Below are 14458 nucleotides of genomic sequence, written 5' to 3'. Positions count from 1 at the left end.
GCAATGTAATAGCCAATGAGGAACGCTCATTTTGGGAAATAAACCAATCACATTGCAAGGAAGTTATAGACAACGCTTTATTTTTCTTCTTTCATGATTTTGATCACGCTTTGAAATAAACATTTTCTTTGGCGTTAAATATTGTGGTAAAAAGCAAATCGAAAGTGGCTCAGCGTTGTGTGTACTCTTATCGACAACGATATTCGTCATCACAGTGGTCAAAATGTTGTGGACTCACAAGGTGCAGCCGAGCGAGTCCACAACAATCAGAAGTGAAACTAAAACCAATCGTGGCTCGCGCGTGCACATTTTCCCGCGCTTTGTGTCGGCTACGTGTAATTACTTCGAGTTTTGATTGGTTCACTGGATTGTCTCCGTCCTTTTCGATTGGCCAAAGTAATTACTTTGGTTTTGGTTTTACGACACTCGATTGAAAACCGCTCAAATGTGCATAAATACTTAAAATATTAAAGCGTTCAAAATGGCGGATACTAAAAGGACAACGGAAAGATCTTTTGAGGAAAAATTACACGTTTTTACACAATTTACACGGTACGATTTAACGGCCCGACAAAACCGGCCGACAAATCAATCCGTGTAAACCGGCCTTGAGACAACATCCTGTCGCTCTGTAAGTAAAACAGTTCAGAATTTAACGAAAATTTAATAAAACAGTTATTCCATTCGCGCTTAGGGTGGTTTTCAAGTGAGTGTCGAAAGTAATTAGCGAATTGCTTTGGTTTATGATTACTTCACTCAGTGATTGGTTCAAAGTTCTCGCGCCACTTTTTCAACCAATCAGAAGTGAAACAAGTTACTTTGAGTTTTGATTGGTTTACCGTCTTGTCTCCGTCCTTTTTGATTGGCCAAAGTAATTACTTTGGGTTTGGTTTTACGACATTCAATTGAAAAACGCTCTATTGGATATGAGAGTGGTTATAATTACCACCTCGTATCGAACGCGCGCTCATGGAATACTTGTTTAATATTTCATACTTCCATGACAAGTAGCAGTCTTTCTTTGCCGTTTGCACGCAATGCTATGTAGTAAATCACTCTACCGTCAACGGCATATATTTTGAACGCGAAACGACTCCCAATAATCGGAAAATCATCGCATCAATGGGAATAAGAAATTATCCCATCCTGCGAAATTGTATTTTCCTTAGTTTTAGTTGAAGTCGTCATTGTTAAAGGTCCCAATTTTGCCTTTTCAATTGCAATCTTACTCATTCCAATGTATTGTACTTTTAATGTGGTACATAAATGAACAAATCAATCACTTTCTTGGTGGCGACTTTTTCAAAGTACACTCCAGAATGGAATACATCCTTACATAGAAAGAGGCGTTCTTTTTGGACATCACACAAAACAAGTTTCAAACGATTTGACCCGTTAAGCATACCTTTAGATGTCTAACTCCACCATTCAAATTAAAAGCTTTTCGACCGTGAAGTACTCGGCGATTGTTGAAACACACCAAGTCTCCTGGCACCATTTTTATTGACTTCTGTAGATCAAATGAAGCATTTTTCAATGAGTAACAAAAGCACCAACCAGCAACACCATGTGCAGTGATTGCTTACAAATATCTCATGCCAGATTCTTAGCCAATCACAGGCAAAAGCGACTGAGTAGCGTTTCCTGCGCTTAATACTGGCTTTGCGCTGTGAGTGGTTTCATTTGATTCACTGCATCAGTTGTATTTGGCCGAGATAATAAGAACTTCAAGATTTACGACGCAACCGACAACGAGAACGCTACAAAACAAGAATATCATAAGCCACTTGTACTAATTTACTTTCAGAATACTTCGCCAACATCGCAAGATGTGAACGACGCGGAATAATCACCAAAGATTTAAGCCTATGTTACACTATGCAACTTTCGTGCAACTTGTCTCGCTATTTTGTTGCGACACAAGTTCCACGCAAAAAATGCCCATTGCAACATACCCTGCCGTAGAAGTATAAACCAGTTCTACCTTGGGCAACGCGTCTTGCACCGCTGCAACAAATTTTTCGATTATCATATGATTGCGTAGTGTAACATCTGTCCTACAACTTGTGTCGCAACGGTTTGCGGCAACGAGTATTGCAATCACTTTGCGACTATTCCAAGCTTTTTAATAAGACAACGGTGTGGCAGTCCCTCAGGAATGAAACCGTTATGAGTGGCGCTTTAAGGGGCTAGGGCACGCAATTTTAGGCAATTTCAGCACTGATCAAATAGTCATAGAATTGACTAAAATATCAAAATAACTGTTCAAAACTATAGAAAACCTCTAACAAAACACAGGGAAGCCAAGAAGGGACATGGATGGACAAAACTGGAGAGGATTGAAATGGATTGAATTTGGGTAAATTTGAAAAACGTCGGCCCACTTTTTTTCAAATTGATATCAGTCTATATCAAAATGTCATTTACACAGCTGGAAAATCATTCTCAGTTGTTATGTGGTCGTGATTTTGCAAATGAAAGACTCTTGCTCTGCCAATTTGACGTTTAGAGCTCATAATTAAACAAAATAGCGTGACTTAGCCCCTTTAATTTAGGGCAGAAAATGAGAATTCATCTCCAAAATGAAAATTCATCTCCAAGTTCCGACGTCCTCCATAAATCCTCAAACTCCGCTTTTTCACCTTGTTGTTTTGCTGACGCCGGCAAAGAAATAGACAAAAGTGAAAAACGCACGTGCGGAGCGTGCAAAGCTATTGTTTTTGCTCAGAAATTTGCATATTTAACGACACTAAATATGCAAATTTGTGACGTTCTCGTTGCCGTTGTCTTTGCTAAAGCTCCCTAATAACTGGATGGGTACGAACGTTTTTAAAGTGAATGAGGACGAACGTTTTAAAGTGGAAATAGATAATGAATTGTTCATTGTTTTATGCTCACATTGTCGTCATAAGTTGATAATTTCATGTTGTTGTTCTTTAATGGTTTACGTTAAAAAAAAAAAGTGCTAAAATGCGTTCCCCACGTGTTGCACGACGATTTTTCCTTAAAGGAATCCGAAAAAATCCTGGCTATCAAACCAGATGAAAGAGCCTCTCAAACCTGAATCGGAGATTCATTCAGCAACTTTGTGAATGTCCTGTAAGCTTTAAAGTACGGCTCAACATCTTCCTGTGGAGATTATGAATGAAACGAACTTTCACGTAACTAAGGACGCTTTCCATTTGACCGAACTGACCGGTCAGACCCGGCATTTGAATGGCCTAACTCTACAACGCTTTCAAATTAACGCACTTCGAGGATGATATGTACTCCTCCAGAGGAATACGAGGGATTATCAACATGCAAGTTTTCCTTCAAATTGTTGCATTTTCTTTTCAAACTGACGGGTCTGACCGGCCAGTTCTGACAAAAGGAAAGCGCCTTAAGACTGCACAGCGCAGGTTCGACTAAATCACAAAAACTACAGCCTCGACTTCTCGTACCCATTTAAACAAAATACCACAATTGAATGCGATGTGGTGGGACTTTTTTCGAAAGAGGCATCGCAGAATTCTTTCCATGTTTTGTGAATAAGGGCCGACTTGAAACGCTGGAAACATTTTAGCAATATAATGTCACAAGCTTTAATTGTACAAATTTTGATTGTTCATATTAATCACATCTTTATGGAGACGTTTTAAAACGAGACTAGAAAACGCTGATACTCGAGCAATAGGACATTTGCATGATGACGCCATTTGACTACAAGTACCAGAATCCTTTAGGTTTTGCTTGTCTCGTGCTAATTAGAGCTACTGTTACTTTTATCCCGCTGGGAATACATATTTTAAATAAGAAAAGCAAAAGAAACTGAATTCTGGTACTTGTAGTCAAGTGACGCTATCGTGAAAGTTGCCGATTAACGACAAAATGTTGCAATTGGCCATTTCCGAGTTTCTGTCTGCCTCCTCTTCAAAGCGAGTCTAAGTGCGAAGTTTTTGTAATCAAAGTAATTAGTTCTATTTTACATATGAATGAATTTGCTTAAGAAAAAATTTCCCACTTAGACTCGCGTTGAGGGAGGCAGACATGAACTCCAAAATGGCCTGTTAGCTCAACTTTTGAATGCATGTAAAGTTAATTAGTATTTTTTGTGATGCTATTTGTCGAAACTTTTCCTTGACGTAAGAAGGAAAGTTCACCATTTGAACTTTGGTTTCATTTTGTGCGAGGCACCTGTGTTGTCGTTCGGTTCTACCATATTTCCTTTTAAGAAACTAAAACACTCGCAACTTTTAAGTTTTCTAGTCCACCCATGGTTTGCAACTAACTTTTAGAGACACAGGTAGCAGTGGAGAAATGTGAAAATGCTGGACGACGAACATGCAAAACAAGCAAGTGGGAGACCTATTGTTTGCGATATCCAACATGGGGAAGAAAGAATGACGCCGGAGTAAACGTTAACCAAACCACATTATTTTGCCCGAATGCTCCGAATGTACACTTGCCGTAGCTTTTTACCCCAGTTGGCTTTTGCCACTTGTAAAACGCTGCGGCTATTTGTGAGAAAGTGTTAATCCGGCACTCGAAAAATAAACGCATACCTTTCAGTCACTCGGGCTGGCGGGAAAATTTGAATACAACAGTAAAGTAAAAGTTCCGGTATCGTTTACGTCACTTCTTTCAATAACCGTGCGAGGGCTTCCGCCAATTGTTTAGAGTGGTTAGAGTGGGTGGCACATTCGAAAACAGTCAAACAAGAAGAATGTTTCTAAATATCTTGCCGTTACACTCTTCATTGCCGGAGATAATGTGATAGCTGCATGCTTACCTCTGGAACAAAAAGGGGTCCCTCAAAAGCTGGTGACCAATTGACAGCCACAATCTGCTCAAGAAAGATAAGAATAAACTAAGGGTTTCCTTGTGGTAAAAAGGAGGAAACGATATCTAGCTAATTAATGAGCATAAGGTTCTTCACGAGTGTTTGGAGCTTGACTTAATGTTTTTTTCCTGTTCTCTCCAAATCCGAACGTGAAATGATCACTGAATTATTAAAGAGATTTGGCTGGCTTAGCGTTATCGGAAAAATACGAGCCTGAAATTTGCAGTTTGCCAAAACTCAAAGAAACTTGTTTCGATTTGTTGCCAGTTATCCACGGACATCGTGCAACTTCTAAATAGCTAGACAGAGAAAAGTTGGAATAATCAGTAGCTTTTCTGACAATGAGCAGTCGACTGGTTGACATTAGCGATTTAAATAAGAATGATTCGACTGTAATTTAGGGGCAGAATACCATTCAATTAACCTGAAATATCCCACAAACGTTTCCAAATTCAGCAGGGGATTTAAAGGAGGTTTGTATTGGATTTACCAAGCCTGCATATTAGCTGGCCATAGCTTCAAATACCCATACAGGTCTTCTGTGAATATCGTCTCTACGGCTTAAAATCTCTTCTACGACCACATCACCTCTTTCTCCGTATTAAGAACAATATGTGGTCTCTTGTAGACTAGCTTAACTGGGTAATCCCTAAAATTGTAAAAAAAATATGCAACAGTTAAAGAATAAGCACTTAATGACTGGCCCCAAGGGAAACAGTGAATTTTGTTTCCCCGAGACCCTCAATGTTCCCCGAGGCGAAGCCGAGGGAAACATTGAGGTCGAGGGGAAACAAAACTCACTGTTTCCCGAGGGGCCAGTCATTAAGTGTTTCGTTATACCTCCCAACTCAAAATAGAACAATACACAGATAAAAATTATTTGCTTGACGTCGGCTGGCGTACAGATTTGCCGCCGTTTCAAAGGTGCACGACCTGATCACGTGTGAGTCGAAAGTTCAAGTTGTTGTTGCCCTAGGGCGTCATGAAGTTTTGTTCGCCCTAGGGCGTCATGAAGTTTTGACCAATGACACGTGACACGTTCTCCTCCAATCAGAAAACGTATTTGAGTTGGGAGGTATAACAATACTTTTTAACAATTTCATTAGGCCAGAACAGATGCACATGACCTTAACCCTTTAAGCCCCGAGGGGTTCCCCATTGACGAGTAAAATCGTCTGGCGTTAGACAGAGTAAAATCTATAAGTGCCATTTGGCACTATCGGGGCTGAAAGGGTTAAACGGGGACATAGTTTTTTCACGCTGTTAGCTTAACCCTTTAAGCCCCGAGGGGTTCCCCATTGACGAGTAAAATCGTCTGGCGTTAGACAGAGTAAAATCTATAAGTGCCATTTGGCACTATCGGGGCTGAAAGGGTTAAACGGGGACATAGTTTTTTCACGCTGTTAGCTTAACCCTTTAAGCCCCGGGGGGTTGCCCATTGACGAGTAAAATCGTCTGGCGTTAGACAGAGTAAAATCTATAAGTGCCATTTGGCACTATCGGGGCTGGAAAAGAACTGGGCATCTTGGGACACCAATTTTATGCCCAAATATGGATCGAGGCTGCACGCGCGGGAAAATGCACGAGCAAAGTTATATCCAAATAAGGAAAATTTTACACTCACAAAACCCCAGCTCCGAACCAGAGTTAAACGCTTCAAACATGGAAGTCATGAGCTGCTGGCAAGAAATAGTCTAAATATCATGTCTGTTCAACAATGACACTCAGATTTCTCCTTGTGTGCCACTTTTTTGTTTTTACCGCACTTTGATGTCATCTGCGATCTATTATTAAGGAACTTAAGAAACGACAACGGCGACGGATACGAGTACGTCAGAAATTTGCATATTTAGTGGGCAAAAACAATAGCTATGCACGCTCCGTACGTGCGTTTTTCACTTTTGTCCATGTTTTTGCCGTCGTCAGCAAAACGACAATGTGAAATAGACAAATTTGAGGTTTGTTGAAGAACGTCAACACTTGAGGATAAAATTGCGTCTTCTCCCCTAAATTTAAACGCCGTTCCGACAGTGTCATCCTCAAGGAATTATCACACCCTTGCAAAGCAAAGCAGTTTGTGACGTCATCTCAGGCATAAGCCCACGCCTTACACTAGCTTAGTCGTGAGACAAACAACCACTGGTTTTTGTTAAATTTTGCGGTGTAATAAGATTCGCATTTTGAAGTGAAAATGGAAGAACATTTTCGCAATAGGTGAATAGATTTACCTCAGCAAAGAAAGTAAAATATTTGAAGTTTAAACATAGTTTCAAGCCACTCCGGCTTAAATGAATCCAACTTTTAAGATTCGAGAACTGACGTTTTAATTGACATTCCTGCCCAATGTCTTCTTCAGGGTTTCACCAGTGTTACGCTTACATTTTATGCCGGAGGAGCGTGTTCAAGTAGGCTCCTTTGGAATGCTTGTGATTTTGAATACAGTAACAGTAACACTGATAAAACCCCTATCACCTTATACTCCTTATTACCTTATAATCCTTATAAGGTGGTGTCTACATAAAATAAGTAAAAATTTCATTCTCAGAATAATTCAAAGTGTAATCCTCGGCACCTTTCAAAGTGTATTTTTTGAAACGTTGCTGGTATCCGCACAAGATTCTCAAAGTCTTCAGGAAAACGTATTCTTAGCTCCTCCGCAGCATGAAAGGAATCCAAAAACACACTGTCTCCCCCTTCAACTTGTGTATCAAATCTAAAAGATCACGTGACAGTTAAGGATAAACATCCACTAGAGGTGACTCGATTTTAATATTATAATAAAATGTGTGATATATAGGGGCCGCAGAGAGAGAGGGGCTAGGCGAGGTATAGCCCTCCCACTTTTTTCCTACAGTAATGTTTTCTCCTAAACCTTCCCCCCCCCCCCCCCCACATTTCTGTGACCCATCCCACTTCCAAAATGTACCATAAGATTAGTACTTACAACTTGCTATAAATGCTAGATTACCAGGTTCAATGAACGTCGTGATTAAATTCTTTGATATTGACCATTGTTTCAAAAGTTCTCACATGATTGATCATTCGATTGACCTGTCTTGAATTTGCAACGTTTAGTACGTTTGTCAATAAATTGGTCTGTAGTGTTTTAGTGTCGTGTTTTGAACTTTGAATCTTCAAAGAAACAGTAACAGGGATTGGCAAGTTGGGCTTGGAATCTGTAGCAAAAGGGTTGCCATCCTCAGCAATATTGGATGAAAATGGAAAGCAGATAATGGAAAAGACAAAGGGAAACTAACTGTTAGAAAATATGCAAATGGGGGGGGGGGGGGGAGGGGGAGGGGGATGTGACTACTGTGCATTAATGACTCCTTCCCTGCAATCAACCTCTGCATTTTAGTTAAGTCATGAGTGATCTGAGGGACTGAAAGCTGTTGTATGCAAGGAAGTTGGAATGCATGAGAGGTTCCTCAATTAGCTATCAAAGATCTCGTCCTTGGTTCCAAATCATTTGCTACCACTGAAATGGAGAGCTTCTTCACAGTCTAAAAGAGTTTCTGAAACAAACTCATTCCAAAAGCGTAATTTAAAATAATCTGATAACAGGGTTTGTACACTTTTTGAGACCAAAATTTCAAGGACTTTTCAAGGACTTTCAAGGGCCAAATTCTGAAATTTCAAGGACCTCTTTTTGAATTACGTTGAAGAATTTACTCACTAAAATAGTCTCGGTACAATTCTTGCTCATTTTCAATACCGTACATGCCTGAAAATAATGCAAAGGCACTGGTAACCATTCTCGACCCCACAGCTAGTCACATTTGTATGACACGACTTGAGTGGCATGGCGGTTCACGAGTGAAGTTGTCTCTCTGGCCTTTCTGTGGACGAATTCCAGGACCTACTGACACAATCTGGGCAAGTTTTGAAAGCTAAAACCTTCAATCGATGCGTTATTTTGCTGGTAGGACTGGGTGGCCCGACACTTATGAAAAAAACTCTGAAATGAGAATCGGGAGTCTTCCCTTGTCATGGAATGGCAGAATTACCCAGAATTCTTTTCGGGCATGAGCGAGGCAACTTAAGAAGCACGAGACTGGCCCTCATCGAATGGCTAAAGCGCGGCCAGAGGAAATGATTTCTAGCCAGATACTCAGGAGTAGGCCTGGTGTGTGCTTTTAACTTAGATTTTGGATTTGTGAACAAGTTTTTATCATAGAAAATTCACGGCAAAGTTGTGCTTTCATTTCGCTGTAATTCTCGTGTCAAAGAAACGGTATAATAATGTAAATAAGAGAATAACGATATTTATATTTGCAGATTACCTGTCCTCTTACTACGGAAATCAAGCTCTACATCTTTATGCAATAAACGCATTCAAAATTTCCTGGCATTACTTGATAAAAGTATGTTTTTTTTTTGGTTTTTTGTTTTGAAAAGAGGGTTTTTCTGCTGATATGGAAAATACGTTTTCTCTCCCGTCCCCTTCTTATGCATGATCTTCGCGGAAATTACATTCTGTCCCTCAATAAACCTGGAACAACCAGTTATGGTGTTAGTTCTCTTTTTTCTTACGTATCAGCTAAGTTGCGGAATGTGTTACCTGATTTTATCCGTACCTATGAGTGCACTGGTTTTAAAAGAGAATCCAGGGCCGCATTTTGTACAGCGGCTTTTCTTTTTAATGAACATATCTTTAAATATTATGTATTTGGTAGTTATCTGTATATGCTATGTATTTTAGCTGTAAATGTAATGTCTCCAAGATATTAGCTCCCGTAGTTATTCGGAAATTCGAGATGAAATAAAGCATGTTACCTTTAGCAGGGCGCATGCGCACACTTTGTAATCTGCGACTCCAGTGCTTACCATATGACAGACAAAATGACTTTTTACTTGAATATATAAGCCATCTAATTGTTACGCTATATTGACAAGGGCGGTTTGGAGCTGTGAGTAGGCGTGGGATTTGTCACATATGGTTTAGGGGCCGACATATCTCTCCCTCAATGCCGTACCGGGAGGCAAGGTCGGTAGCAGAAAGCAGTGAAGGGCCAACTGCGTCCAAAAGCGATCGCACGGGCCGAAATCCCGGGATGACTCGTTTGGTACGACGCTCCAGCGCCGGTGTCTGGAGGTACTGCGTTTTTCTCTCTTGTTCAAACATTCCGTCAGCGCATGCGCAAATGTTCTGGCTCTTCGATACCTAGCCTACCAAAAAAAATTAACATGCTGGTTTTTTTTTTCTTTGTTTTGTTTTTTTTTTTTACCAGCAATTGACATTTCAGTTGATTTTATAGGCATAAACGTAACGTAAGAAGCGTGCGTGTCTGGTCTAGACTTGTCTCAGACAGAGGCGAGAGATGGTTTCATGCAGACTGGGACGCATAAAATGCTCTGTTAAACCATGGCGGTTCACGAGTGAAGTTGTCTCTCTGGCCTTTCTGTGGACGAATTCCAGGACCTACTGACACAATCTGGGCAAGTTTTGAAAGCTAAAACCTTCAAGCGATGCGTTATTTTGCTGGTAGGACTGGGTGGCCCGACACTTATGAAAAAAACTCTGAAATGAGAATCGGGAGTCTTCCCTTGTCATGGAATGGCAGAATTACCCAGAATTCTTTTCGGGCATGAGCGAGGCAACTTAAGAAGCACGAGACTGGCCCTCATCGAATGGCTAAAGCGCGACCAGAGGAAATGATTTCTAGCCAGATACTCAGGAGTAGGCCTGGTGTGTGCTTTTAACTTAGATTTTGGATTTCTGAACAAGTTTTTATCATAGAAAATTCACGGCAAAGTTGTGCTTTCATTTCGCTGTAATTCTCGTGTCAAAGAAACGGTATAATAATGTAAATAAGAGAATAACGATATTTATATTTGCAGATTACCTGTCCTCTTACTACGGAAATCAAGCTCTACATCTTTATGCAATAAACGCATTCAAAATTTCCTGGCATTACTTGATAAAAGTATGTTTTTTTTTTGGTTTTTTGTTTTGAAAAGAGGGTTTTTCTGCTGATATGGAAAATACGTTTTCTCTCCCGTCCCCTTCTTATGCATGATCTTCGCGGAAATTACATTCTGTCCCTCAATAAACCTGGAACAACCAGTTATGGTGTTAGTTCTCTTTTTTCTTACGTATCAGCTAAGTTGCGGAATGTGTTACCTGATTTTATCCGTACCTCTGAGTGCACTGGTTTTAAAAGAGAATCCAGGGCCGCATTTTGTACAGCGGCTTTTCTTTTTAATGAACACATCTTTAAATATTATGTATTTGGTAGTTATCTGTATATGCTATGTATTTTAGCTGTAAATGTAATGTCTCCAAGATATTAGCTCCCGTAGTTATTCGGAAATTCGAGATGAAATAAAGCATGTTACCTTTAGCAGGGCGCATGCGCACACTTTGTAATCTGCGACTCCAGTGCTTACCATATGACAGACAAAATGACTTTTTACTTGAATATATAAGCCATCTAATTGTTACGCTATATTGACAAGGGCGGTTTGGAGCTGTGAGTAGGCGTGGGATTTGTCACATATGGTTTAGGGGCCGACATATCTCTCCCTCAATGCCGTACCGGGAGGCAAGGTCGGTAGCAAAAAGCAGTGAAGGGCCAACTGCGTCCAAAAGCGATCGCACGGGCCGAAATCCCGGGATGACTCGTTTGGTACGACGCTCCAGCGCCGATGTCTGGAGGTAGCGCGTTTTTCTCTCTTGTTCAAACATTCCGTCAGCGCATGCGCAAATGTTCTGGCTCTTCGATACCTAGCGTACCAAAAAAAATTAACATGCTGGTTTTTTTTTTCTTTGTTTTGTTTTTTTTTTTACCAGCAATTGACATTTCAGTTGATTTTATAGGCATAAACGTAACGTAAGAAGCGTGCGTGTCTGGTCTAGACTTGTCTCAGACAGAGGCGAGAGATGGTTTCATGCAGACTGGGACGCCTAAAATGCTCTGTTGTACCATGGCGGTTCACGAGTGAAGTTGTCTCTCTGGCCTTTCTGTGGACGAATTCCAGGACCTACTGACACAATCTGGGCAAGTTTTGAAAGCTAAAACCTTCAATCGATGCGTTATTTTGCTGGTAGGACTGGGTGGCCCGACACTTATGAAAAAAACTCTGAAATGAGAATCGGGAGTCTTCCCTTGTCATGGAATGGCAGAATTACCCAGAATTCTTTTCGGGCATGAGCGAGGCAACTTAAGAAGCACGAGACTGGCCCTCATCGAATGGCTAAAGCGCGACCAGAGGAAATGATTTCTAGCCAGATACTCAGGAGTAGGCCTGGTGTGTGCTTTTAACTTAGATTTTGGATTTGTGAACAAGTTTTTATCATAGAAAATTCACGGCAAAGTTGTGCTTTCATTTCGCTGTAATTCTCGTGTCAAAGAAACGGTATAATAATGTAAATAAGAGAATAACGATATTTATATTTGCAGATTACCTGTCCTCTTACTACGGAAATCAAGCTCTACATCTTTAGTCAATAAAAGCATTCAAAATTTCCTGGCATTACTTGATAAAAGTATGTTTTTTTTTTTGTTTTTTGTTTTGAAAAGAGGGTTTTTCTGCTGATATGGAAAATACGTTTTCTCTCCCGTCCCCTTCTTATGCATGATCTTCGCGGAAATTACATTCTGTCCCTCAATAAACCTGGAACAACCAGTTATGGTGTTAGTTCTCTTTTTTCTTACGTATCAGCTAAGTTGCGGAATGTGTAACCTGATTTTATCCGTACCTATGAGTGCACTGGTTTTAAAAGAGACTCCAGGGCCGCATTTTGTACAGCGGCTTTTCTTTTTAATGAACACATCTTTAAATATTATGTATTTGGTAGTTATCTGTATATGCTATGTATTTTAGCTGTAAATGTAATGTCTCCAAGATATTAGCTTCCGTAGTTATTCGGAAATTCGAGATGAAATAAAGCATGTTACCTTTAGCAGGGCGCATGCGCACACTTTGTAATCTGCGACTCCAGTGCTTACCATATGACAGACAAAATGACTTTTTACTTGAATATATAAGCCATCTAACTGTTACGCTATATTGACAAGGGCGGTTTGGAGCTGTGAGTAGGCGTGGGATTTGTCACATATGGTTTAGGGGCCGACATATCTCTCCCTCAATGCCGTACCGGGAGGCAAGGTCGGTAGCAGAAAGCAGTGAAGGGCCAACTGCGTCCAAAAGCGATCGCACGGGCCGAAATCCCGGGATGACTCGTTTGGTACGACGCTCCAGCGCCGGTGTCTGGAGGTACTGCGTTTTTCTCTCTTGTTCAAACATTCCGTCAGCGCATGCGCAAATGTTCTGGCTCTTCGATACCTAGCCTACCAAAAAAAATTAACATGCTGGTTTTTTTTTTCTTTGTTTTGTTTTTTTTTTTACCAGCAATTGACATTTCAGTTGATTTTATAGGCATAAACGTAACGTAAGAAGGGTGCGTGTCTGGTCTAGACTTGTCTCAGACAGAGGCGAGAGATGGTTTCATGCAGACTGGGACGCCTAAAATGCTCTGTTGTACCATGGCGGTTCACGAGTGAAGTTGTCTCTCTGGCCTTTCTGTGGACGAATTCCAGGACCTACTGACACAATCTGGGCAAGTTTTGAAAGCTAAAACCTTCAATCGATGCGTTATTTTGCTGGTAGGACTGGGTGGCCCGACACTTATGAAAAAAACTCTGAAATGAGAATCGGGAGTCTTCCCTTGTCATGGAATGGCAGAATTACCCAGAATTCTTTTTGGGCATGAGCGAGGCAACTTAAGAAGCACGAGACTGGCCCTCATCGAATGGCTAAAGCGCGGCCAGAGGAAATGATTTCTAGCCAGATACTCAGGAGTAGGCCTGGTGTGTGCTTTTAACTTAGATTTTGGATTTCTGAACAAGTTTTTATCATAGAAAATTCACGGCAAAGTTGTGCTTTCATTTCGCTGTAATTCTCGTGTCAAAGAAACGGTATAATAATGTAAATAAGAGAATAACGATATTTATATTTGCAGATTACCTGTCCTCTTACTACGGAAATCAAGCTCTACATCTTTATGCAATAAACGCATTCAAAATTTCCTGGCATTACTTGATAAAAGTATGTTTTTTTTTTGGTTTTTTGTTTTGAAAAGAGGGTTTTTCTGCTGATATGGAAAATACGTTTTCTCTCCCGTCCCCTTCTTATGCATGATCTTCGCGGAAATTACATTCTGTCCCTCAATAAACCTGGAACAACCAGTTATGGTGTTAGTTCTCTTTTTTCTTACGTATCAGCTAAGTTGCGGAATGTGTTACCTGATTTTATCCGTACCTATGAGTGCACTGGTTTTAAAAGAGACTCCAGGGCCGCATTTTGTACAGCGGCTTTTCTTTTTAATGAACACATCTTTAAATATTATGTATTTGGTAGTTATCTGTATATGCTATGTATTTTAGCTGTAAATGTAATGTCTCCAAGATATTAGCTCCCGTAGTTATTCGGAAATTCGAGATGAAATAAAGCATGTTACCTTTAGCAGGGCGCATGCGCACACTTTGTAATCTGCGACTCCAGTGCTTACCATATGACAGACAAAATGACTTTTTACTTGAATATATAAGCCATCTAACTGTTACGCTATATTGACAAGGGCGGTTTGGAGCTGTGAGTAGGCGTGGGATTTGTCACATATGGTTTAGGGGC

The 14458-nt window shown here is 40.5% G+C and overlaps 1 protein-coding gene across 1 annotated transcript in view; it reads right to left on the bottom strand.

Moving 5' to 3' along the window:
• LOC137968214 (2-(trimethylamino)ethylphosphonate dioxygenase-like) overlaps positions 1–8577 on the bottom strand; it is a 10074-nt gene extending 1497 nt beyond the window's left edge. Inside the window, exons 1-6 of the mRNA XM_068814832.1 lie at positions 8495–8577; positions 7395–7535; positions 5411–5471; positions 4772–4825; positions 3061–3129; positions 1406–1510 (exon numbers count right to left, since the gene is read on the bottom strand). Coding sequence (XP_068670933.1) covers positions 1406–1510; positions 3061–3129; positions 4772–4825; positions 5411–5471; positions 7395–7535; positions 8495–8577 — 513 coding nt within the window. The remainder of the gene's footprint in view (positions 1–1405; positions 1511–3060; positions 3130–4771; positions 4826–5410; positions 5472–7394; positions 7536–8494) is intronic.
• Positions 8578–14458: the final 5881 nt, after the last annotated feature.

Source organism: Montipora foliosa, chromosome 8 (genome assembly GCF_036669935.1).
Source record: "Montipora foliosa isolate CH-2021 chromosome 8, ASM3666993v2, whole genome shotgun sequence".
In the NCBI taxonomy this organism is placed as follows: Eukaryota; Metazoa; Cnidaria; class Anthozoa; order Scleractinia; family Acroporidae; genus Montipora; species Montipora foliosa.
This window is presented reverse-complemented; position numbering and strand designations above follow the sequence as displayed.